At 39.9% G+C, this 25,105-nt stretch overlaps 3 protein-coding genes and 1 long non-coding RNA gene across 7 annotated transcripts in view; 3 read left to right on the forward strand and 1 right to left on the reverse strand.

Annotated features, from left to right (window-relative positions):
- Positions 1-6,111, forward strand: part of ano1a (anoctamin 1, calcium activated chloride channel a) — an 83,968-nt gene extending 77,857 nt beyond the window's left edge. For 2 of the 4 annotated variants that reach the window (XM_065952517.1, XM_020653823.3), the window contains exon 25: positions 439-6,111. In XM_065952517.1, the coding sequence (XP_065808589.1) occupies positions 439-681 (243 nt within the window). In that variant the 3' untranslated portion in view covers positions 682-6,111. The remainder of the gene's footprint in view (positions 1-438) is intronic. The other 2 variants (XR_010665940.1, XR_010665941.1) reach the window with 2 other exon arrangements.
- Positions 6,112-7,292: 1,181 nt separating this feature from the next.
- Positions 7,293-9,977, forward strand: fadd (Fas (tnfrsf6)-associated via death domain). The gene is made up of 2 exons (XM_020653824.3): positions 7,293-7,670; positions 9,431-9,977. The coding sequence occupies exons 1-2, from the start codon at positions 7,370-7,372 to the stop codon at positions 9,706-9,708; spliced, it is 579 nt and encodes a 192-aa protein (XP_020509480.2). The 5' UTR covers positions 7,293-7,369; the 3' UTR covers positions 9,709-9,977.
- Positions 9,978-11,309: 1,332 nt separating this feature from the next.
- Positions 11,310-15,731, reverse strand: LOC109998897 (high choriolytic enzyme 1). The gene is made up of 7 exons (XM_020653820.3): positions 15,572-15,731; positions 15,242-15,397; positions 14,551-14,671; positions 13,111-13,289; positions 12,876-12,957; positions 11,587-11,711; positions 11,310-11,437 (listed from the first exon to the last, which is right to left on the reverse strand). Coding segments are annotated over exons 1-7 (756 nt in total). The 5' UTR covers positions 15,663-15,731; the 3' UTR covers positions 11,310-11,435.
- Positions 15,732-19,559: 3,828 nt separating this feature from the next.
- Positions 19,560-22,554, forward strand: LOC114921299 (uncharacterized). The gene is made up of 3 exons (XR_010665942.1): positions 19,560-19,698; positions 21,049-21,317; positions 21,529-22,554. It is a non-coding gene; the product is annotated as an uncharacterized lncRNA (long non-coding RNA).
- The last annotated feature ends 2,551 nt before the right edge of the window (positions 22,555-25,105 follow it).

Below are 25,105 nucleotides of genomic sequence, written 5' to 3' on the forward strand. Positions count from 1 at the left end.
TCATTGGCAGAGCGTAGAGGGGGGGAGGGAGTGTAGACCTGGATGAGAGAGTTAAAGTAAGGAGGAGACGTTTTTGTCGCTGTTTTGTAAGCGAGCAGCATCCACAAAGATGCTGCCCCACAAACACAGCAGAGCATAAAAGAGGACACTTCGCCAAAATTCCCTGATTTAAAAAAAAAAAAAAAAATGTATAGAAGGTTCTTACTAATGTCAAATATTTGAAGCTTCCTTAAGAAGTAGAGTCTTGACTGTGCCTTCTTGAAAACAACATCAGTGTTCTTTTTCCACTTCAATTTACTATCCATGAAGACATCAAGATATTTGTTAAACTGAACAATTTTGATCTGCTGACCCTTAATGATCACACATATGTGTTGTAGTCTTTCTTGATTGTGTCAGTGAATGTGTTGTTGTTGTTGTTCCCTGTGTGCTGCGCAGAACGTGGTGATGCTCATGAGCGACTTTGTGGACTGGCTCATCCCGGACATCCCCAAGGACATCAGCCTCCAGATGCACAAGGAGAAGATCCTCATGGTGGAGCTCTTCATGAAAGAGGAGCAGGGCAAGAGGCTGGCAGCGCGGGACAACCACAACCAGGACAGCTACACCTCCCCGTCGTCGGCCTATCAGAGCCCGCCGCAGCCCCGCTCACGGCCCGTGTCGTACGCAAACTACTCTTAAACCGCCGGGCTGCTGGTACTCTGAGAAAACAAGCACAAAAAGCAACAAGCAGACGCGACACATGTATACAAAGTGTAAATATGTCAACCGGCTGATTTAATATAGGTGTTTAAGGTTTAGAGAGTTAACTAAATAATCAGCAACGCTTTGCTGCTTTTACGCGGTTTTGGGAACCCGACGCTCAAAATCTAAACTTTGACATGTTGACTCCTTCACCATAGAGACTGCTTGTTTTCCTCTTTTTAAACCTTTTACAGTGTCAAGATGTTACATTTTACAGCGAGCCGCACGTTGCATAGTCAGCCATTAACCAAAAACGCCAGCAGATATTTAGACGATATTCAAAAGATTTACGATCATTACACATTATTTATTGGATGTATTCGAAAAGGAACAAGCCATTTAGTTTCATTTAGCTCGAGGGAATTACCGTGTTGACGAGATCTTCATTCAGGACGTCTGACAAAGCAGTGCCAAACCTTCATGGGAATCATTTTGTTTCAAGCAGTGAGTTCATCCCTGCAGCTCTTTCCCCATGAAACATGAATCCAGGATGTCTTCTGTCAATCCGTCCCGATGCTCCTGCTGAGAAGACTGTCCTGGAGGTATCTCACTGCAGAGACATGCACACACAGAGATCATCCCTCCTGCCATCAGTGTGTGAAAAACCCAGATTGGACTTTTGTTGTTTGGCTTTGCACAATTATATACAAATGTAGGAATTTATCGATGTACTTTTAAAAAAATAATGCAACATGGTCAGGCACATGTGGTCCGGTTGCTGGGATCAAAATCAAGGTTTTGGAAAACCGTCTGTGTCAAGCGACCTGTTGATTTGTACGATTCTCTCGTTTGAGCACAGTATTGCTCATTGTTACATTTGTTACGCTTTGAGTACGAACAAACTGCCTAACAGCGCTCAGTGCCGTTACTACTCCTGGAAGCACAAGTCACATTTTTTTATTCCTTCCAATGAACTGGAATTTGTAAAGCTTAAATTGGTGAGATTTACAGTGTAAACACAACATGATGTCATGCTCCACCTGCCCCGAACAGAGATGCTGAACTGTAGATACTTTAAATCCACTTCACCCTTATATCTGTTAAAACTTTCAGAGTTGTTTATTACAGCTGATTTTTGAGCCACTTGGGGGCAGCAAACAAATGACAAACTGAAAACACAAAATAGATATACATCAAACTAACGGGAACATAAACTAATTAATTTTCCCTGTTTCTGCTTATTCAGTCCAGTATTTAATATTCTACTCTATCTTTCTCATGACTCTTCGATCTCCTTTTTAACTTAATTTGTCTGCTGTTCACTGTTGAGAAGTTTTAAGTACACTCATGCTGTGTCCCAAAATCACACACTATACTCACTATATAGTGCTCAATATATGGAAACACTATGTTGTATTGCTGTAAAAAGTATGAGAAAGCATTATTAAACCCTACATAGTGGATTCAGTGCATCTGACGGCCACCAACAAAGCAATATACACAGTACCATCATGCATCACAGTGCAAAGCTTTCGCTAGCAGGAAGAGACGTGTGACGGCCCTGAGCAGTGGCGATTCTAGAGTCTGGTGGGGCCCTAGGCAAAAATGTATTGGGGGGCCCTCCAACCAACGTTCATGATCATTATTTCTGCCAGCCGACGCTCTTTTCTATAGAAAGCTAATTACTGTTTATTTTACTTCAGTAAAAGGGAGGTTTCCTACTGTCATTGCAAAATTTGCAAATTTGGAGCCACTGCTTTGGTTTAAGTTTGTGAGCCCTCAGGGGCCCCCTACGGGTCTGGGGCCCCAAGCAGTTGCCTGCCTTGCCTGTTGACAAACAGCCGTGGCAGACCATTAGTCTCTATAGAAAATCAACAAATCTCAAAAATAACAGAGTTGTGGAAGTGTTTCATTATTGAGTTAAAATCACAGAACTTTATATTTAATATTTTAAATAAACACAAGGCACCCTAATGAAAGGATAGGTGCTCAGTGAAGCCATCCCTCATCCTAATTATGCTACTATGCCCTACTGATGAGTTTCATAACCTACCTGTACCCTATGGCCCTTCAACATCACCCAGGCTGTGATGTGAGCTCCAGGTAGTGAAAATGCTAAAACTACCTTCCCTACTACACGGCCTCATGTGGCCCCCACTACCCAACCGTGTAGGCTGATGGACAGCAGGAACCTAGTGTCTAGTGGGAAACTCCCTTTACTGGTTAGTCCCAATGACACCTCAGGGACACAGGACAGTGAGCTCCAAGATCCCAGAGTCACCCCACTCTATGCCGGCTCTCACCACCCACCACACCCACACGTACAACTTCTCTCTCTAAATATATATATTTATTTATTTTTTTCTAAAGATTTATTTTGGGCTTCTTGTGTCTTTTATTGGAGAGATAGGACAGTGGATAGAGTCAGAAAACCGGGAGAGAGAGAGAGAGAGAGTGGGGAATGACATGCAGGAAAAGGAGCCACGGGTGGGACTCAAAGCCAGTCTGCCCGCTTGGAGGACTACAGCCTCATAAACATGATTCCAAACTAATGGTTATGTTTCTATCCAAGTGGATGTTTTCATCATTTGAACTAAAAACATGACGATATGGCTGTTTTGTGGTTTCAGTTCATCGGCTGCCCCCCCTCTGTTGACAAAAATCAGATCATGCAGGTTTCAATGACGGCAAGAAAGACTCCAAAGAGACTCAGGCTTTTCAAACTCTCAGTGTGTTGGGGATAATTAAGCTGTGTTATCACCCTGCGGCTGGGTTTTCATTTGACCAAATCCCAGTGATTCGTGACAGATTTTTTTCTTTAGTCACTTTTTCACAACCTATTGCCAACATTGGCTTATACAGCCTGGAGGTTCACTGTTTCAAGCTCCTGTGAGGAGCTTTTAAAGGGGTTATGAAACAGACCAAAAGGATTTCTGTCGCCTCTTAATGAGCAACGAAAGTAAACAAGACCATCAGCAAAATGGTTGAGTATTTCGTTATAGTAATTTGACATTGATGAAACTGCCGCGGCTTGGTAGGTGTCAGACGAGGAGATTGAGGGATACAGTTGACTGTTCAAGAAGGCAGGGGGAGATTTTTTGTCTTTTAACACTATTTACCCAAATACAGGACAAAAACTAAAACTTTATACAATGTACCACTTTGTCTACAGGGGGCGCCAAAATCAACCCAAACCTCAGGGGAGCTTTAAACACTTGGTCATGTTGTTACTCAGCTTCATTGTTAAAAGTAAAAATATTTTTAATCATGCAGCAATTCGCAATGCAAGCTATCTAGTTAGCTTAGACGGTTCGACTTAATTGAATACGCTGTTTTAAGGTGAGGATGCATTTAGTTTCGGTGTAAGTATTTTAAACACGATGTCTGTCTCATGCAAGCGGTACAAAATGTTGCTCAAGGACACAAAGGTGGGAGTTGATGGGAGAGGAGACACAATACTGACTCTGTTTACCTGCCTTGCTATTTTCCAGCTCACAGAGAAATTCAAACCCTCACCTTTGTGAAACCAACAACGGCTCATTTGAGATTTCCTTTTCTGCAGTTTTTCGTACAAAGGGCGCCAAAACGGAAAGGCCGCACTGTGTTAATATTATATTGCCTTATATTTGATTACCAGGATTACCAGGCTGAATTCTGAAGCTATACTCAAGCACAAAGACTGACAAATACTTTGTTTTTTTTGTATTTTATGTATGAAACTGCAAAAACACTTGTGGGAGTCACTGGGTATCACTTTGAGGAATGTAAATGTACTGTGGACTGAGGTGTGGAGTCATGTGTACAGTCTACGCTCGTCGACGTGTCCCATCCTACGCCCTTGCTGTAAATACATCAAACGACCCCGCGTTGAAGCCCCGCACCCAGACTGATGGAATGTATCCTTACATTTAAAGTTTCAGTGACGTTTTATCACTTGAGATCAAGTTGTATATCAATCAATCAATCAATTTTTATTTGTATAGCGTCAACTCATTATCTCGAGACACTTTACAAAGAGCAGGTAAAAGACCTTACTCATTGTTATGTTACAAAAGAGCAGGTAAAAGACCTTACTCATTGTTATGTTACAAAAGAACAGGTAAAATACCTTACTTATTGTTATGTTACAAAAGAGCAGGTAAAATACCTTACTCATTGTTATGTTACAAAAGAGCAGGTAAAAGACCTCACTCATTGTTATGTTACAAAAGAGCAGGTAAAAGACCATACTCATTGTTATGTTACAAAAGAACAGGTAAAATACCTTACTTATTGTTATGTTACAAAAGAGCAGGTAAAATACCTTACTTATTGTTATGTTACAAAAAGCAGGTAAAAGACCTCACTCATTGTTATGTTACAAAAGAGCAGGTAAAAGACCTTACTCATTGTTATGTTACAAAAGAGCAGGTAAAAAGACCTTACTCATTGTTATGTTACAAAGACCTGGCCTATCCATCATGAGCACTTTAGCAAAGCAGCAAAAGTTACAGTGGTAAGAAAAAAACTGCCTCATTAAAAGGCAGAAATCTTCGGCTGGATCCCCGGCTCATGACGAAACAGCCTTCACAGGCCTAGACTGCGCCGGGCTTGGAAGGGGATAGGAGGAGAGATGGGATAAGATGCAGGAAGAGGGATAGGGAGCAAGGGGGTGGGGGGAGGCAAGCCACCCATCAACAATCCGGTGGGGAGGGGGGTTGTTCTGGCATATATATATATATATATATATATATGTGTGTTTTTGTTCTTTTATTACAAGGCATTACAAGTGTTAGTCTGGTGTGTTGAACGGGTTTTATATTCAGGGGATCTATCAATAACACTCTATGATTGCTTTGATTTTAAATCCTTATTTAATGTATAAGAAACTATTACTATGGACCTATTTTGCTGTATCTTTAAGGATGCCTGGAAAATAAAACCTTTGAGTGACAGCCTCTAAAGACATTTTACACAAAAGAGGTACTTCTTTCTGGGAAATGACATAACCCATAATTTTTTCTTCTTTTTTTTTTTTTCTCGCAAAAACTGCACATTTAGTTTTTTCTTTAATTCTGTTACTGATGTGTATGTTAGTAGGGTTAGTGTTGGTTTTCAGTGATAGATTACAAGCTGCCGCGGGGCTTCAAGAGCCTGTTTTAGCTAGAAGATCTTTTGCCTCTTATAACCTGATGTCACATGATGAAGACCGTCACTTGATCGTCTTGATGAGATGTCCTTCTCCTGCCGTCTGATTCCATGTTGCATCTGCAGCAATCAATAAAACAATACAAGTTGTGACATGCTAATTTTTAATGTATGTCTTAGCACATTTCACAATGTGTGTGTGTGTGTATATGCATGTATAAGCGATTTGTCTGTCTGATATTTTGAGTCTATTTTTGTTTTGGTTTGAATCTACTGCAAATAAACTAGAGATGGACTGCCCGATGTTGATGCATTCATTGAACATTTGTACATTTAAACAACTGAAGTGCAAGATACATGAGGTTGGTGTTTGTTGTTGTCAAATCACACCTTTTGATAATCTGCTGGTTCTTTTTGTTTGTGCTGGAAGCTTGAACACATGCAGAGATTGCATGACACAAACAAAGAAAAACAAATCTGGCATGAGTAATTCTGCCTTGAAGACGCTCTGAGACATCTGTTCAGTTTTTAGCAGCAGGTCAGTTATGAGGACACGCTGACTTTTAAGTACAGGTAAGGTGAGGAAACCTTATTAAGCACTTTTGAAACCGAGCTGATTCAAAGTAGCACGGTCATAGAAAAGCATTGAAAGGATATTTAAAAGCAATGAACCAGAGAAATTGTGCCCCGCTGACCAGCCGCCAAATAACAAGAACTCATTAATTATCGGAGGAAAATGGGGTAAATAAAATGTTTTGATGCATGTCCACTAAGTGCTTCTGTAACCTTCTGAAGCTGTTCTCAAATGCACCCCTGAAAAGAATGTTTTGTCTTTATATCTATGCTAAGTTCACTTTGGTCATGTGCATACAGTCTATGGTCAAGGGCCAATCACAGGATATGTATGACCCTAAGCTTGCTCGCAGTGAATTTTCACGGCGCCCAGATTTCATACTGAAAATGTACTCGGGGACTGGAAAGAAAAGGTCTGGTTAAATTCAGAGTGAAAAATGTGGCTGTTTGTGTTCACACATGCAGCTTGCCCCAAAAACTTTAGGAAGTTTTAAGGAATTTTCAGCAAGCGTGAAAGCAATAATAAATAATGGCGATGCACAGGGCCAAGAATTTTAAGTTAACCACTTAAAAAAATAAAAATAAAAAAATAAATTAACAATCTCAACACTTTAAGAAAAAAGTACCAACACATAGACAAAATAAATTGCCTAAACTTTTATTTTTTAGGTAAAATCTTGTGGCTCTTGTTACCCCGGTCTCCCCTACTGAGCACAGTCCCAGATGTCAGATCATTGACTTTGGTTCAGGCAACACACAAAAAAAGGGTTCTCATTAGTTTTAGTTTAAATTGCGGATTCACTTCACCAGCTCCTCGCAATAAGCCCCGAGTCAGAATGTTGGCCACTACCTCCTCAGGAATCTCACATAGACCTGTCAGCAAACTGAGACAAACACACGGAAGTGAAAGTAAAAAGTATTTCCTGGACTGGTCTGTCGGGGCGGATCGTCGTGTCGGTGCAGGTTCCTCTCTGTGTCTGAAGAAATGAGCTCTTTGCAGTTTAACGCCGTTTTACTCGACATTTCTAACAGCCTGTCGGCCTCGGAGCTGGAACAAATCAAGTATTTGTGTAAGGATGATATCGGGAAGAGAGACCTGGAGAAGATCGACAGCGGGTTGAAACTGTTTCAGTTTCTGACTCAGAGAAACAAACTGGGAGCAGACAACACGGAGCATGTCTGCGGGCTTCTCCGGACTATTCAACGACCCGACCTCTCCGAGAAACTCCAAAACTTTGACTGTGAGCGTGAAAACAGCGAGAACCAGCCGCCTGAGCCGGAGAGAGGTATGAAGTGTTAATATATATGAGCATGTAGCGCTGTTAGGCCACCAGGCGGCGCTGCTTATTTAGATCAGTGTTTCAGAAGCAACGCAACCACCACTGTAAAACAAAATCAAACACTATATATGTTATTTAAATAAGGAATAAGCCTAAGCTCATAATTTATTAATAAAAACACCACAAATTGCAGCCTTCACATGATACCTGCCTACAGTGAATGTGTCCAGTAGTGTGAACACAGACTGACCAATAGATACTTTTTAACAGATTACTTTTTGCTCGGGACCCCCAAAGAACTGTGGGACCCCTGCTGTCCCTCTGTATTTCTATAATATTTAATTGTTTATTGACTTGAAAGGCTATGTTATCTGTGGGACTGAATGGACATACAACATTTAATTGACACAGGAGATGTCAGTGTGTTATATTTTAGAAAGCAACGCTACATTAACGCGGTTATGTGCTAAATTAAAGATAAAGATAAACTTTATTGATCCCCCATGGGGGAATTTTTTTTTGTCACAACAGCTCAAGAAACAGGAATATAATTATCAAAAATAACAAGAAGTTAAAACTCAAACACATGTACATCAGTTAAATAAAGGGAGAAAAAATACAATAATAATAAAATAAAAAAAATAAAAAATAATTTCAGCATAACTCTTACTTAACGACTACACTTGTAATTTTAACAACTTTTTGTATTTATTTTCAGAATAATGGGCAAAATATGCAATTTTAAGTCATTAAAAAACAAAATTTTTAGTTATGAAAGGCATCTCCTGTACCAATACCATATATATATATATAGAGAGAGAGAGAGAGAGAGAGAGAGAGAGAGAGAGAGAGAGAGAGAGAGAGAGAGAGAGAGAGAGAAATTTATAGTTTAATCAGAAGTGTACTGGATTTCGCCGTCTTTAAAGGGTGGGCTTTGATGAAGTTGGGGCTCAAGACAAAATTCTCCCCAAAAAGACTTTTAAGAAAAAGTTAAGGGTCACTCAAACAACCAATATCAGATATGCTGAGTGCTATTTGTAGTCCATAGGTTTTGTCATATTTTTCCCATCATGCAACTCAAATTGTCAGCTTGAGACAGATGACATCATTATGACATCATGAACGTTATTTTCTAAAACTACATTAAGCTCCTTTTGGAGTCCCCCAGGATATCGTACAGTTTTTTTTTTAACAGCTGCAGCTGAACGCCTCATGAAGAGATGTCACAGTCCATCAGTCCTTCCTGAGAATCCTGTTTTCCTGAGTCTTGATGACTTTTAATTAGCACACACTGAACTGTATTTTGAGAAACCAGCATCTCTGAACATGTCGTGGCATGTTCTCTCTGGGAACAGCCAACCTGAGGAGTGATGGTATTTAATAAAGCGGGTGTTTTTCCATGCTGAAATGATGCACTACAGGAACCTGGAGTTGTCTAACTGGAACAGAACTGTGTGGATTAAATACACAACAAGCAACATTATTACTTTGGAAAAAGGCGTAAATGTTCGAGGACAGATTTGTTTGGTTAGGAACCTTAAACATATGATGCTGCATAACTCGGGGACAGACAAGTCAAAGAGAACAGCTGGATTATAAACAACAAGCAGAAGAAACATTATTGAGCCTTATAAATGTCTCTCCTGGCCTTATGAGGCTGTTTGAATAGTTGTGTTTCTAATAAAGAAATGTTGTATTAACTGTAATTGGTTATCTGATTATTCTTACATTTTCTGAACCCACATTTTCTCCTCCTCTTCCTGCAGAAAAACTGGGCATTGCCACGGAGTTTATCTCAGAGAGTCTGGGAAGAGGTTGGCGCAAACTGGGCCGCAAACTGGGACTGAAAGAAACAAAGTTGGATTCCATCTCCCTGAGGCATCCCACAGACCTGGAGGAGACGACGGTGGAGATGCTGAAGGAATGGAGGAAGAGTCAAGGAGCCAAGGCCCGAACAGACGATCTTATAAAAGCTCTGAGAGCCTGCGGGTTGAACCTAACTGCCGATAAAATCGAGGAGAAACTCAAACTGACATGTCAGTGAAGGATGATGTGAGCTGGGATTTTAATAATTCAGCTACAACAGAGTTGTATTCAGATCTTTCAAATAATGCCAAAAAAATGTTGTGGATAAATCAACTTCCTGATTGTAGAGCTGCACAAGTATGACAGTGAGAGCGAGTGTTGAATGAACTGATCTAAAAAAATGTTTTGATGTTTTTGTTTGAAGATGAAAAATAAGGGAATGAACTTGAATTCTGTTGATTAAAAATGAAAAAGAAACCAAAGAGCCTTTTTCAAGTGGAACAAGCATTACAGACAGGTTTGTGATATTTTATCAACACCTCACCTTTGACCTCTTTAATATTGATTTGTAAAATGGGCTTCTGGGTTCATACTTTTTTATTCAAGTCATCATTTGTTGCTTAAATTAATCTCAAAAATGGGTGCAGTGATTTCAAAATTCACAATATAACTGATTTTACAAGGCAAAATGAAATCGACTCACACTTTAGATCAGAACAGCTGAGCAGCAGTGTTGGTCTCCAGACCGCTTTCTGAAGGTCTCGTCCTCCACTCTGAATCGAAAGCATTCTTGTCTCGGTCTCAGACTGGGCGAACTCCAGATTTTAAACTGAGACCGGTCAAGACCACTGACAGGCTGTTTTTTTTGTGATTAGAAATAAAACACCTCTTTCAAAAAGAACAAATAACTTCTATTCTTTTCATGATTTAATATTTATCCCCCCGGTTACAGCAGCAACCTTCCCGATGTTAAAGTCGCCCCCTGGAGGACGTGTGTGTCGCGTCTGGAAGTTGTGCTGAAACAAAAAGTGGATTTCTAACAGAAAAGTGAAGCACTGAGGATTTTCTCTAAACTCTTACTCTGACGTTGTTATTGAGGTTGTTTTTTCCAAACTGGTGCAAACGACCCCGTCTGAAGCGAGACGGTTTTAGGGGCGGAGTTAGCTGGCATCTCCCTTTAATGTCATCAGAGCCATTACTTCACTGCTGTGGTTCAAGTTTTCAAGTGAAGTGGTACATGAATGTGTTTTGATGCTGAGTAGTGTTTCTGTATTTCTGTATGCAACACTACGGATCCCCTGAAATCCAAAAAATGCTGAGTGTTAACTACTTGAGCGAACAAGTTACTTTTTGGGACTTCAGGTGCTCCTTACAATACCACAACTCAAAGGTCCGGAGGTTTTTATTCAATCAGTGGAAACATGAAAGTATGTATTGCAGTGATTATTTCTGGGAAATCAGGTATTTGCTATGTGGTGGAGAGTGAAATGTATTTAATGTTTACTATATCAGGCATAAACAACAGCAAATATTATATTTTTCTTGGACAAATACATCAATACTGAGCTTTGGACAGAGCGGCTGGCTTCACTTCCAAATACAGCTAATTGGCTGCTGATTCTGAGTTCTTTTTTTACAGAGCATTTTTATTTTTTTAAAAGGTATTAATCCTCACATCTAACTTTCAGCCAGAAAATCAAAAAATCTTTCTTATTTTTCAAGTTTAATCAAGTAATCAAAGTTATTTCCATTCATGGTTGTTTTTTGTGATGTGAAAATCAACCTAACGAATTAAAAATGATGTTTCTCATTACGTCCGTCATAAAACAGGCAGGCAGCTTTTGAAGTTTGCAGCTTTATTTTGAAAGGACAACACAAACTGCCATCCACCCGAAAAAACTCATCGTCTCCGTCATCAGCCGACGATGACATCATCAGGCAGGCAGGTCAAAGGTCACGTGCTGTTTCTGCAGAAAGAGAAAAATCATTGAAGAGACAGAGGGACAGAGGGACAACATTCACAGTCTTTTTTCTCTGCAAATATGTCTTTGAATGTTTATCTATGACTACTATGGCAATGACAACAGAGTGGCATGACATCCCCAACAATACATACAGCACTTGTACAGCCTGTTCAGCCTGTCAATGTCGTTCTGGCTCATCTGGGTGGCTGTGCCGAAGGCCACATTGTTGTTTGGAATGGGCAGCATGGTGGGACGGTTGTTCTTGGAGAAGGCGTACCTGAGTGAATCAGACACCACAATGCACAGAGATGAGTTTAAGTTTGATAACCGGGATGGAAACTATCCCTGATTTATTTATTTTTATATACTTTATTAATCCCTGAGGGAAATTCACTGATATTAAGAGACATGTTTTTCACACTTAAAGGCTCGAAATACACACATGCACAAACAGGACTTGTGGACATGCACTTATGGAGAGATGTCAGAGTGGGGCTGCTACACACTGCTACAGAGGGAGCGTGCAGGGTTCAGTGCCTCGGCAGTACTCAGGAAGTGACCTGGCACTTCTCCAGATACCAGACCAACTTCGGCATCGGGACTTGAACAAGCAACCCTCCAGTTCCCAACCCAAGTCCCTACAGACTGAGCTTCTACCACCGCTGATGGATCAGGATTGAAAGTCGATTTAGGGGGCGCCGGTAGCCTGGTGGTTAGTTTGCATGCCCAATGTACAGAGGCTGTGGTCCTCAAGGCCTGGTCTCTGACTCTGTATATCCTACCTATCTCTAAATAAAGGCATAAAAAAAAGCTAAAAAAATAAGCGTTTAAAAGTGGATTTAGGTTAGTAATGATACTTCACAAGAGTCACATAAAAACTCTTCTAAAGGTCAGATAATGAATTTGTTAGCTCTGATTTTGCTGATCTATTAGACTGTAAATAAGAGGGGCACTTAGTCATCCTGATATCACTCATTGTTGTGTTTTATACTGTCCAAAGCCTTGAGTTAAAAAATTCTAGCCATCCTGATTATTATTTTTTTATCAAGTAGTTACACTATTTAGATTACAGCGTAAACATACATTCCTTTTTCTTGTTTTGGTCAACAGGTATCCATGGTAACAAACAAACATTTAAGACCACAAAAACAAGTTGAAACAATAGTTTGTCTAATGTTTGAAATCTACAGAGAAGTAGGCTCATTCTGTGGAAGTCTTCCATACAGACTTTGTGGTGGCTTCTACTGACTTTACTATTCAAAACAAAAAGGCTCAGTCCACTTCCTGTTCACAGTCTACATCTGAGCCTGGAGTTCGGCCTGCTAGTAGTAGAAGTAGAAGATGTACTCTTCTGTGATGGTCATCAGATACTTCTACAGAAACACTGAATGATTTAGGAGGGGAAATATGAGTAAAAATACAAAAATAAAAACATCCATACTTCTCATACTGCATGACAGAGTTGTAGTCATAAGGAGTTCCCTGGTTCAGAGTGTTGATCTTGTCGAAGTTGTACGCCATGCCTGCAGAGATAAGAGAAAATGCACAAACCACCAAGTGTTCAGTTCAGAGCCAAGTGAGAAGAAAAGACAGAGAAAAGAAAAGAGCCAGCAGCACTCATACTGTTTTTTTTACAACCTCTACATTCATGTAACAACTTAGTGAGCGTGTCGAACCATCGATGATGTTCTCCCAGTACACCTTGATGTGGCTGTCTCTGTCAGATCTGGTCTGCTCGTGGTTGAAGCCGAGGGCGTGGAGCAGCTCGTGCTGGACGGTGCTGTGGTACAGACAGCCCTGACGGCTCAGAGACACAGTCTGACCGCCACCCTGACGGCCCACGTAGGAGTAGCAGCTGTTCACACATCAAGAAGAATATATTAGATATCACTATTAAAAAGAGAAGTTTCGTTTTCCATCCCTTAGATTTTATTAGTTATTTATTTAATTAAAGCATAAGAGATAATAATGTAACGATAGACTCTACTCAAGATACTATACATCACAATACTGAGTTCATCACAGTTTTCATCATGAAATTAAATTGAAGTCAAAATCCTCACTTGTTTTCACCTTTTCTGTACCAAAGATTGTAAATATTAATGGACGAAGCCTGAGTGACGTCACCCATCTGTTACTGCAGGGGGCTTTAGAAGCCCGTCGATGACGCTCGCCAGGTTGGAAATGCTGTCTCAACCTAATTTACAGTCAATTTTACGTCAGACTAAGAATGCGCTCACACAAGGATAAGTTGTCCCATACCGTGCTCAAGCACTCCCCTGCTGGCCTGCACTCACACTGCTGCAGAACTAACCGGGCCTGAGCACGGTAACTTTATCTGCTACCACGGTTACATAATGTCGTAGAACAACACATAGCACGGCTTTATGTAGTTATGAAGCGTGCTTAGTTTACAAGACAGGGCTCAAAAAATATAATAATAAAAATAAAAGGGGCGTGCTGCTGAGTCTGCGTCCGCACATCGGAGAACATCACAGAGAATATGACAGCTACTTTACTGATTTTTGTCAGATAGAGTCATAACACTCCTGGATTTCACGATAATGAAGGCGGTCCATGCTGTGTAACCATGCTTGTGTTCGTGCATTAACTGTACCGTGTTGAAACACACATCTTCCAAGCCTGAGGCATGGGTCGGAGCACTCACACCAGTCAAACAAACTGGAATTTAGGGGTGGAGCGCGCTTAGGCACGGTATGGATTGCCTAGTGTGAGTGTGCCCTGAGAGCTGGAGCTGAGCTGGGTTTTAAGCTTCTTGACAAACTGTCAATCAGGTCAGCTAATGCGTCTCACTGTTAACAACTCTTATCCTTAAAAAATCAAAACAGATGAGTTTTCAGAAAATCAACCCCCCACCCCCACCCCCCAGTACAATGTGTGCTGACAAGTCTCGGTGGCCTGGTGGCTTGTTGACCTCAGGCGAGCGGCCCGGTTCAAGTCAAGCCTGTGGCATGTTCCCCTGCTCTCTCCCTCTCCCTGATTGCCGACTCTGTCCACTGTCGTCTCTCAGGTAAAGGCATAAAAATGACTGAGTAATCCATGAAACTTTGCTCAAATCTTTCCTGTGAGTTGTGAACCCTCGGCCAGAGCCTTACCCGTCCCTGGACTCGATGCTCAGCCACTCATAATCTCCATTCTGGTAGGGTCTGAGGCGAATGCAGGAAACTGCAGAGAAGGACTCCAGTCCACGCTTGATGATGGAAATCTCTCTGGAGGCTGGAATAAAAAAAAGAGAGAGAATCAGTAGCAGTGCTGCTTTTTCAAACAGCATTGTAACCTTAGCTCACGGTGGAATTACACTATGCACTGCAGTTTTATACTTTGAGTCAGAACAAGAGTTGTTTATTTTAATAATGCTTGACCTGCAGTTCAGCATTAAACTCTTTCTTTCTTTTTAAAGATACTTTTTGGGCTTATGTAGAGAGAACAGTGGATAATGTAGGAACCCGAGAGTGAAAATACAAGATCTGGAAAGATATGAATCTTCTCATTTATCCAGAGATGGCTCCAAAATCAAGACCACCTGAAAGTTCCTCACAGGAGCTTTAATAATGAATTGACAACCTCCACTTTATTTATTTAGACCCTGAGGTAAAAATGCCTCTCTAAAAGTCCCTGCAGTTAAGGTTGAAGTGTTGTCTGTTCTGCAGGCTGAGTGATGTTGAGTTAATTAAACTGTGAATTATATCTAAATATTTAGAAATCCAATCAACACATTGAAAACAAACCTGAGCGAAATGTCTCTATTCAGATAAAACAGACACAAAAATGAAACTGAATGCTTACAGTAGTGGTTGGCGATGTAGTAAGGGATGTAAACCTTCCCATCGGTGTACTTCTGCCACAGGCAGCCTCTGGAGGTGCAGGGGTCGGCGTTTCTGTCAGCGCCAGGCTTGATGGCGATGTCTCCTCCGATCAGGGTGGGCTCATCAGGACCAGGATCTGCAACACCAGCACAGGTGGGCTGAGTTCAAACAACAGCTATAATAGAACTGTGTGTCGTTTAGGAATTATTGTTGGTGCAAAGACATCATCATACGATCAGGTTTGACCCCGACAGCTCAGGATTGGTTAGTGGATGAATAATCTTGATAAAGTTAGGAGAGCTCGACTCACGGCGGTCTCTGTTGGCTCTCTCGAGCAGTTCACCAACAGAAAGCTCCCTGGATGTGTCCTCCTCAATGGTGGCAACATCTGTGAAACACATTGAGTGAAGTGCACACTTTGAGTTTAATGTTCTCGCATACAGTCAGTCAGTCATTCTCAGTAAACAGAGACGCTTAATTCTTTTGGGAAATACATAGGCTATATTGTTTTTATCTTAACTGAGAGATTATATTTCATGTTGTATAAAGAGGGGATATAACATTTTGGTCTTACCTTCCTGTATTCGTCCACAGTGACATGGGGAAAAAAAACAGCAAAATGTTATGAACAGAATATAAACAAGCACTGGATGACTTCAAGCTCAGTTTTAAAAACCTGCAAGGAACTTTCAGTTTGTGTCCATTTTGGCGCCTCCTGCAAACCAAGTGCATCTAGCTTCTCCTGAACATATTTAAGTTCTGTTTTCTGACAAAAAAATATCATTGTGCTTTGGTGTAAGAGTCAACTGTTGAATAATTATACTGTGTTGAAAAAAAATGATTTTTTTCCACATGCTGTAAAACCTCTTGTCTGGCACCTACAACCAAACTTTGGTTACAGGCTGATAAAAACTAAAATACAGAAACAATGAATCTAGTCATTTGTTGTAAAGGCATTTGTTTAGATCACAGTCCGTTACATAACCAGACACAGATAAAAGTAGGGATGTGCGCGATTTGTGGTTTAGAGGGTTAAAATGAACCCTTGCCAGTCGGCACCAGAATTACTAGTCTTATAAACTAATCATCAATATTTTCATGACTTCAAGCCGGTCAAATGCTATGTCCAAACTGAAGCCTAGTACTAGTCTGGACTTTAGTTCAGGGCAATGGCTAACACCAGACAGCCACAATGCTCTTCTGTGAACAAGCACAGTGGACAGATCTCGTGGGAGCTTCAGGGATTGTCGGTATTTTGATCTAGAAAATGGAGATAAAGTCGTATGTGGGCTGTCAAGGTAAACTGGCATATTGACCAAATAAATGTTTTACCACATTTAGCATAGGCATCTGCATGTTAACCTAGGGTGACCATTATTGTCAAACTCAAAATAAGGACACTTTAATTTTACCACAAACCCACATATGAGCTCATGGAACAGTTGGACGTTTTATCAGTAAATCTTTCAACACCATGGAGAGTACCTCAGAAGATTAAACAATCATGTCTCCCAAGATCAACCACAACTTAATTAGAAAAAATGTTGATATATAACACAACATGTTCCTTTATGTATTACTGGATCGGTGACCTGCACTGCTCACACGAGGTGGTAGGCAAAGGTGCCCTCCTCAGCAGCTTGTTTAAGTTAGTTGTCATCGACATACTGGGTACCGGGACATATTAATGTTTTATAAATATTTGTGGGGACTCGGGACATGGAGCTTGAAAACGGGATGGTTCCCGTCCAATCGGGACTCATGGTCACCCTACGTTAACTTGCAGGGAAGATTGAAGGCTGCAGTGCTAATGCTAACCACACTCTGCAAACCAATAAGACATTGTTTACCTGCAGACTCTGTGGATCTGTTATTAGCAGTGTTAAATAAATTGTGCTCAATGCTGGCGGCTTCCTGAGGGGTTTCTTTACTTTAGACTTGACAGTTAAACTGAATTGAACTTGTGTTTAACCAACTTTGAAATAAATAATTAAATTAAAAGATTTAACATCCCAAGAGAAATCATGAAACATTCAAAACACAGTTCACAGAAACAGTAAAGTAAGCAGAGTATCAACAAGTTGAGGCATAATTACCAAACAGGTTAGTCTTTAAGTGATTTTTAAATCATCTACAGATTCAGTAGATTGCAAGAGTATGAGTTTTAGGAGCTACGGCCTGATAAGCTCTATCGCCACAGGTTTTCAGATGTGTATGAGGAACAGAAAGAAACTGTGGTGTGTTTGACCGAAGGGGTTTTGGATTGCCTGACAGGGTTGAATGATGACAGCCACATAATGGGGCCTGACCATGTAGGGATCTGTACATGAAAATTATCATTTTAACTGGGGGCCAGTGAAAGGATTTAAGTATGGGAGTGATGTGATGTACTAATGAGTATCTAGAGGCAGCAGAAAGTGGTATGAAAAAAAATCTAATTGTATTCCCTTCATAGCTGTTTTGAGGATGTAATTAACATTTCCTAAATGTTCTCTGGGGCTCTCTACAGCTCAAACTCCAATCAATTAAAAGTTTCAAGCTTCATTCCAAGCAAAGCTTTTGATATCTTCTCATTCTGACATACATTTGAGATTTCAAAGATTAAAAGGGATAGTTGATTTTTAAAGTTATATTTGTAAGGTATTTGTTTATGTAAAGTCAGTGTATTAGCCACATGAGATATCGATCAGCTCGGCCCTTTTATTGAGAAACCTCGGCTGGATTGATCAAATTTATTGCGTTAAAATTAAACTCTTACAGAACTCTTAAAATTAAGAGTTCTGGGTTGTGTTTATTACAAATGCTTTCATTGTAGTAACAATAAAAATGTGATTAAAGCAACAATAATGGAAATTTGGTTTTGTGCGCTCTGGCACCCAGTAAAGGTCTCTGAGTGCAACAGCACTGTCATAAGAAACACAGTGCTGTTAGGCCTCTTAGATAACGTGCATTTGTTTACAAGCAGAGGGTGTGAAGCCGAGACATGTCAGCAGAGAAGGTTCAGTCATTTTATCTGATTATGCTCAAATATGACTCTGCAATTGTCTTCATCCCGTTGTTTGCAAACTGTTTGCATGTGTATTCAACTTTTGCCAAGATATCTATGGGCTGTGACTAAAGGGCTAAATTGGTCCCAACCTCCAAGCTAACTTGAAGATTTGCAAGGAAAGAGACAACTTTTTGGCATGTGACGTATTCATTTATTTATTTCTATGCAAACCTGAGACATAACTTGGGCTCGTTGACTTTCTGCACCCGGTAAAGCGGCTGACAACTGTGACACCGATAACGATACAGCCTAAGGTTGCATCAAAACGCACTGAGAGGGGCTAACTGGCTTCTTTTTATAACTGAAGGCTTGTGTGTGAACTAATGCCTTAAAGCTGTATGCACTTCTTGCGAGATGACCTCTTGCGTCGTGCTGTTTAATCAAGCTTTGAAACTACTTTTTTAAAGTGGAAACGAGCCTAATTCTGGAGATTTTACCTCAGCCCAGGACGAGGACACCAGCAGCAGAGCCAAAAGAGAAAACACCAACATGGCTGCAACAGACCTGCATCAAGAAGAGAGAAATACGAGTGTTTATATCGACACATGCAAAATGTCGATGAGACATGCCAAACTAGGGCTTGATATATCACCTCAAACAATGACGTGTTTGTTAGGGATGAAGTGCTTAGTGCCAGAGTAGGACAGAGTTCTTACCTGAGAGCCTGAAGAGAGAATGATCATCTTACTGCATCCCAGTGAGACTTTTTATATCGTCCAAGAACAAGCAAACAACGTTATATCAAAATGTGCAAACAGCCGCCTTTATCACTGTAAATGGAAAGTTGCAACATGTGTGAAACACGGCATCTGTCACCACTGTATATGTGTGTGTGTGTGTGTGTGTGTGAGAGAGAGAGAGAGAGAGAGAGAGAGAGAATATGGGTAACAGTGTGTGTTCACTATGCAACGCTTTAGGAAGTTTTATGCTGGTGATTGTTGAACACCAATTAATACCCGTTTATACATTACATTAACATCCAGATTGGGTGATCTGATAAAAAGTTAATAGCAATAATGCAAAGAGCTTAATGCATACTGTGGACGGATTGAGACCAGACAGCTCAGACCACATTCAGAGGTGATCTGGCACCCATCTATCCAGACTGACTTAGTATTGGAGACACTCATGCATCCTGTGCAGTGTTAAGGACCAACCCATCAACTGGGGGAGCAATGCTGCCTCCTGCTGGGTGTACACAATAATTCATTCAGTCTTAAACGGAAAGGCACTTATATACATGCGAGGCTGGCAAGTGAGATCAGAATTCAAGTGCTCAAAGACGACGCATTGTTAATGCAAAGTGTTAACACGTATTCTTAAGTTCTATCCACTTTTATCAGATTACTCTGATGGATTTTAATGCAAGGTGTTAACTGGAAAAAAAAGTAAGTAAAATACAAAGATTGTCAATATATTGGAAACATCATGTAGAGTACCTTGTTTTCTGTATGTTTTATATTTACTATTATTATTATTTATTATATTGTGTCACCTCCTAGGATGGCCAAATGCCAAGATTAAAAAAAGAAAGAAAAGAAACAGAACATGACCTCAGTGTCCTCAGTGTTAGATAAAAACCTGCCAAAGAGGAGGTTACACAAGTTTTATCAAACGACCCATGCTGATCAAACTTAATCACAAGAGCTCTAAAGTTTTCTTAACAGAAGTTTTATCATGACTCTGAAGCTGATTTATGATTTAACAAAAAAAGGACCAAGATAGAAATGACAGAATATTAAATTGCATTTTCCTCCCAGTTGCTGCACTACGATGGTTCTGCGTGTCACAGAAGCATTTTCACACTCTAAGATCGTGTTGGTGTGCTGTCATCGACTCTGAGTTTGAAACATCTGTCACTCTGTCTGAGAGAAAAAAAACTCTCCTCTGCTCTTATCAGTGTGGGACATTCAACACACTTTCACAAACACCCACTGTGGGTAACACCCACTGTGACAAGGCCAGGCAGTCATGTAGGGACTGTTTTAACACATTTAATATACCACATACAGTATGTCAATAAATACAACGAAATGCAGGATGCTTTGGATGTAACTCATTTTAAAATAATAACACATCTTATAAACTACATACATCTGTTCCTTTGCAGTAGATGGACAAAAAAACTGTAACTTTTGTTTTTAACCACCTGGCTAGTTGGATGCCAATTAACTACCGTCACTTGTTATTAGTCTTAAAACAGCTGTTTAAAACATTACCTTTTTAGGGAACACAGCCCCCTCTTAGTGACATCCCGACCGGGTTGATGCAACCCCCATCCCCCACACTTTGAAGAGCCGCACTTAAATCATTAAATCATGCATAAATAATCGCAACACATGTCAAAAAAATACTTGTGAGTTCATGGCTTTTCCTACTGAGGCAGAGTGCAGGAAGATTGCGGAGGACTTAAAGACCACGTGGGCTTTCCCTAATTGCGTTGGTGCACTGGACGGAAAGCATGTGGTAATTGAGGCACCTCCACGTAGCGGCTCCCTCTATTACAATCATAAGGGGACATTCTCCATTGTGCTGTTGGCTGTGGTGGATGCCCGGTATCGCTTCAGGGTGGTTGACATTGGTGCCCCTCTACCTGGAGCAGAGCACCTGGGGCCCATTCCTCATGTGTTTCTGGCGGACGAGGCATTCCCGTTGAGGAGAAGTCTCCTCCTCCACTCCTACCCTGGGAACACTGTGGGGGAAAAGCGTGTCTTTAATTACCGTCTCTCTCACGCCAGGAGAATGGTAGAGTGTGTCTTCGGCATTCTAGCAACCCAGTGGAGGATTTACCGGAGGGTGCTTGGTGTGTCACCACAGGTAGCCGAGACAGTCATCGAAGCAACATGCATCCTTCATAACTTTCTGGGTGATGAAGCTGGAGCACCGACTGGTCCTGCAGAACCATCTGCTGCAATTCAAAATGTTGCCAGGGTTGGCAGCAACAATGCCAGCAGAGAGGCCATCACTGTGAGGAGCCAATTCACAGCTGGCAGAACCACCTGTACATGTAAGCACACTGTAAGATGCTTTTTGAGCTGTGAGCTAGACAAGCTTTGACTAAGTATAGAGTATATACACGATAACGAAGTCATAACTGGGTTTGTAAGGATGAAACCGGTACAACAGCAGTTACTAATTACTAAACATGAAATGAGTGATTACACTAACAAAACTCTGGAGATCAGTGAAAGTGAAAATGTGTTGTTTTGTTTCTATAGGTGATGGTCATCTGGCGCCCCCTTGTGACCTTTAGTGGTCACTATAGATGAAGAGGAGAAGCAGTTCCCTTGGAGACTTTTTAGATCCAGGGTTTTTAATCTATATTTCAGACAGTATTTTAGTCTGTTTTTAAAATCTTTTTCTCCGTAAAAAGAATTTGTAAATTATTTTAATTACTTGAGAATATTTGTTTACAATCAGTTCTCTCATCAATTTTTTGTAAATACAAAATTATCAATTCTCAATTTTTCTCTGTAAATAGACCTGGAATTACAGCATGTGTAAAGCTTACTTTGTGTATAGAATTGTCTGTTATTAAAATGTTATATGACAACTTAACAAAGCTTTGGGATCTTTTTCGGAAAATGTTTGATTTTATGATGCGCACAATCATTTTACAGAAGACGTGAAGTATTCCTTTGAGTTTCTACAGAGAGTGGTGATGAAGATCGAAGCAGAACAAGCCTCTGCCCGAGTACACGGGTTAAAAAACAGAATCCTGAGGTACAAACGGAAACATCGGTTTCTCATCTGGAAAGAGTTCCTGTCAAGAATTTTGCTCCTTTTTTTTTTAGGGCAGCTTCGGTGACTATTTTGTTTTAAATTTCTTAATGTGGTCTCACTTCCACACACATCTGTTTCTCTTTAGAGAAATGCTTTACTGTGGCTTTTAGCCTTGTTTTAATATGTCATCTGCAATAAGTGTATTGGTAGGATTTAAAAGGCTGTAAGCGGAGGCAAGTGTTGAAATGAATGTTTCTGAAGAGATGAGTTGTATGTTTATTGTGAAACTGGTAAACTTGTAGTTATAAGTCAAGATAAGGGATACAAATTTAAAACTTTAGTCTACTTAGTTTGAAAACGTAAGTTCAATTGTTGCTTTAAAAACACAAGTTAACAGAACTGAAAAAGGCAATTGGTATGAATATGGTTAAGTTACCTTAACTTGGAGATGTGAGTTAAAATAGTATGCAATTGATTTGACAACAGAAAGCTAGTTTTCCTGTACAGATTAAGTGTCATAGTTAGTTGTTTTAACTTTAAATTATTATTAATTAACTTAACTTTGTGAGTTGAAATAAAAATCCTATGTTGCTTTGACAAGAGAAAGCAAGTCTTCTTGAATGGATTATGTATGATAGTTAGTCGTTTTAACTCGGAGTATCAAGTTCAAAAAATATATTTTCATAAATCAAACGACTTCTACAACTTAACATTGAAATGAAACAAAGTTTATCTTGAAGTTGAGTTAACTCGTGTTTTTATGTTGAACCACCTTGATAATTTTTTACAGTGTATAGGTACTTATATTCTAGTCTTTGTACAACGGACACCGTAAAAACATTTGAGTGTAAAGGTTAGAAGAGGGACAATCTTATCTTAATAACTTAACTGTAAAACAAATTACAGCTGCAGAAAACAACTCTATATGCAGGAATATAATGTTTCAGATTTTTTATTTATTTCATGTTACTTCAATTGACATTCACAAAAATATTGAGTAAATTTCAAAGCTTTGAAATCAAGTAAAAGAAACCATGAATGAGTAGATTTACTTAATATTTTCAATCATGAATGCATGAATTGATTTAGTAAAATTACAAAAACATTTTTTGTAAATTTAATTGAAATACTCTATAAAACGTATAGAAAATATGAGCAGAAAGCACTGAAGAAAATGAGTAGATATAAGTGAAACCATTAGGAGGATATAACTAAATACTTCCCGGTTATTTACTTGAAAAAATAAATTGTATTCATTTAAAAAATGTCTTGTGCGCACTTGTTTTTTAAAAACTTAAAATACTACATTCTATAAGAGCATATTACTTAAAGATGTCAAACTTAAACCTAAAAAATAATAAGCATGACCAAGATCTCAATAAACATGAATGTTTTATTTTAATACAGTTTCCCCAGCAGTAAGTCATTTTTTCCACATAAAATACTTTCCTGCATCAGATTTGAGGTATTCAAATGAAAACTGCTTATTTCAGACCTGCATGCACGTGTGAAAACACAGCAGAAACATCACTGACACAGTATAGTGCAAGTAATAACCAAAACAGTGCATTTAAACAAGAACTTTTTGCAAATATCTCAGAATTTGGCCACGTTTCTAAAAGAACTGGAGCAAACTCCACCACTCACTACGGCCAATGGGAGTTCAATTGTGCTTTTTATCCTTTAACCATCACCAACTGTCATTTAACACTGACAATTATTTCTAACTGTCTTGCGGCTTATGTTGGGTGAAACACACAATACAGTAGTCAGCCAAGTGGTATGTATCACCAAGAAATGTTAACAGTTTACTTTTTAACAAAAGATATATCTCTCTCTAGGAATGCTATCCACAATGTTGTCAGACTTACAACAATCTGAACTTTTAAGTGGCAAAAACAAAAACTTTTATCCTTATCAATCATTTACACTCAAGAGCACCTCAGTTAGCATTCTTACACACAAGGACACCGTCTGCAGGCAGTGTGAATACATAGATTTTCTTTTTACACATTTGAATTACATGTACTATTTAAGTAATGGGCTACGGATAAGGAACTTGTCCCATATATGTTAGTTTTGAAATCACAACCATCAAACACACACTCTATTGTTTCTAAACTTTTCAGATGAGAGTTAATGTGTTGAAAATCCTTGGTATTTGAAAAACATGAGTCACAAATTTTACATTTGAAAGCTTTCACATCTTTCTGATTTTCAGTTTCCTCTGATTTGTGAGCTTTATACAAGTGTGTACGTAAACCACCCCAAGTTCAAAAAGAACATGGACAGTCCAAATGAATGCAGGGCAGAAAATGTCCATGACCTAAAAGTCTGTGTTTCAGTTGATAGTGTTTGAGAAGTCCCCCCGTTGATGATAACACAGATGTACAAAGTTTACACTGCCATCCCATGAGCCACCTTACAGAAGGATAAAAACCGAGGAGCCTAGTGTCCTGTAAAGCTCTGTCCTGAGCGTAAAATGTAAAAAAAATAATAATATTAAGATTAAAACCTCTGTTGTCATAGAAAGTTGATAGACTATAGTCAATATCCCTACAACACATTTGGAAAATAATGTCCTACTGATAGCTTTTAACATCCCTTATGTCTTATTATTATTTACAAAGAGCAACTTACCTCCTGTGTTTTATTGATCAGTTGTTTTCGCATCTGAAATGCACATTTTTTTAAATATTTGGCATGCATGACATAACTCTTGAACTTAGGATATGAACATTTTATGTTGTGCTGGTCACACAACACAGACGTCCTGTAAGAAGGGCCAATGTCGACTGCACCTGCTGAGGCGACTGAGGTCCTTTGGAGTGTGCAGGACTCTGTTCAGGACTTTTTATGACACTGTGGTGGCGTCTGCACTTTTCTATGCAGTGGTCTGTTGGGGAGGAGGGAGCACAGAGAGAGACAGGAGGGAGGGCCAGTTCTGTCTTGAACTGTCCTCTGGACTCTGTAGAGGAGGTGGGTGAGAGGAGGATGTTAGTGAAGCTGACATCCCTCATGGACAACCCCTCTCACCCCCTGCATGACACTGTGGGGGGTCTGAGCAGCTCC

Source organism: Labrus bergylta, chromosome 3 (genome assembly GCF_963930695.1).
Source record: "Labrus bergylta chromosome 3, fLabBer1.1, whole genome shotgun sequence".
NCBI lineage: Eukaryota > Metazoa > Chordata > Actinopteri > Labriformes > Labridae > Labrus > Labrus bergylta.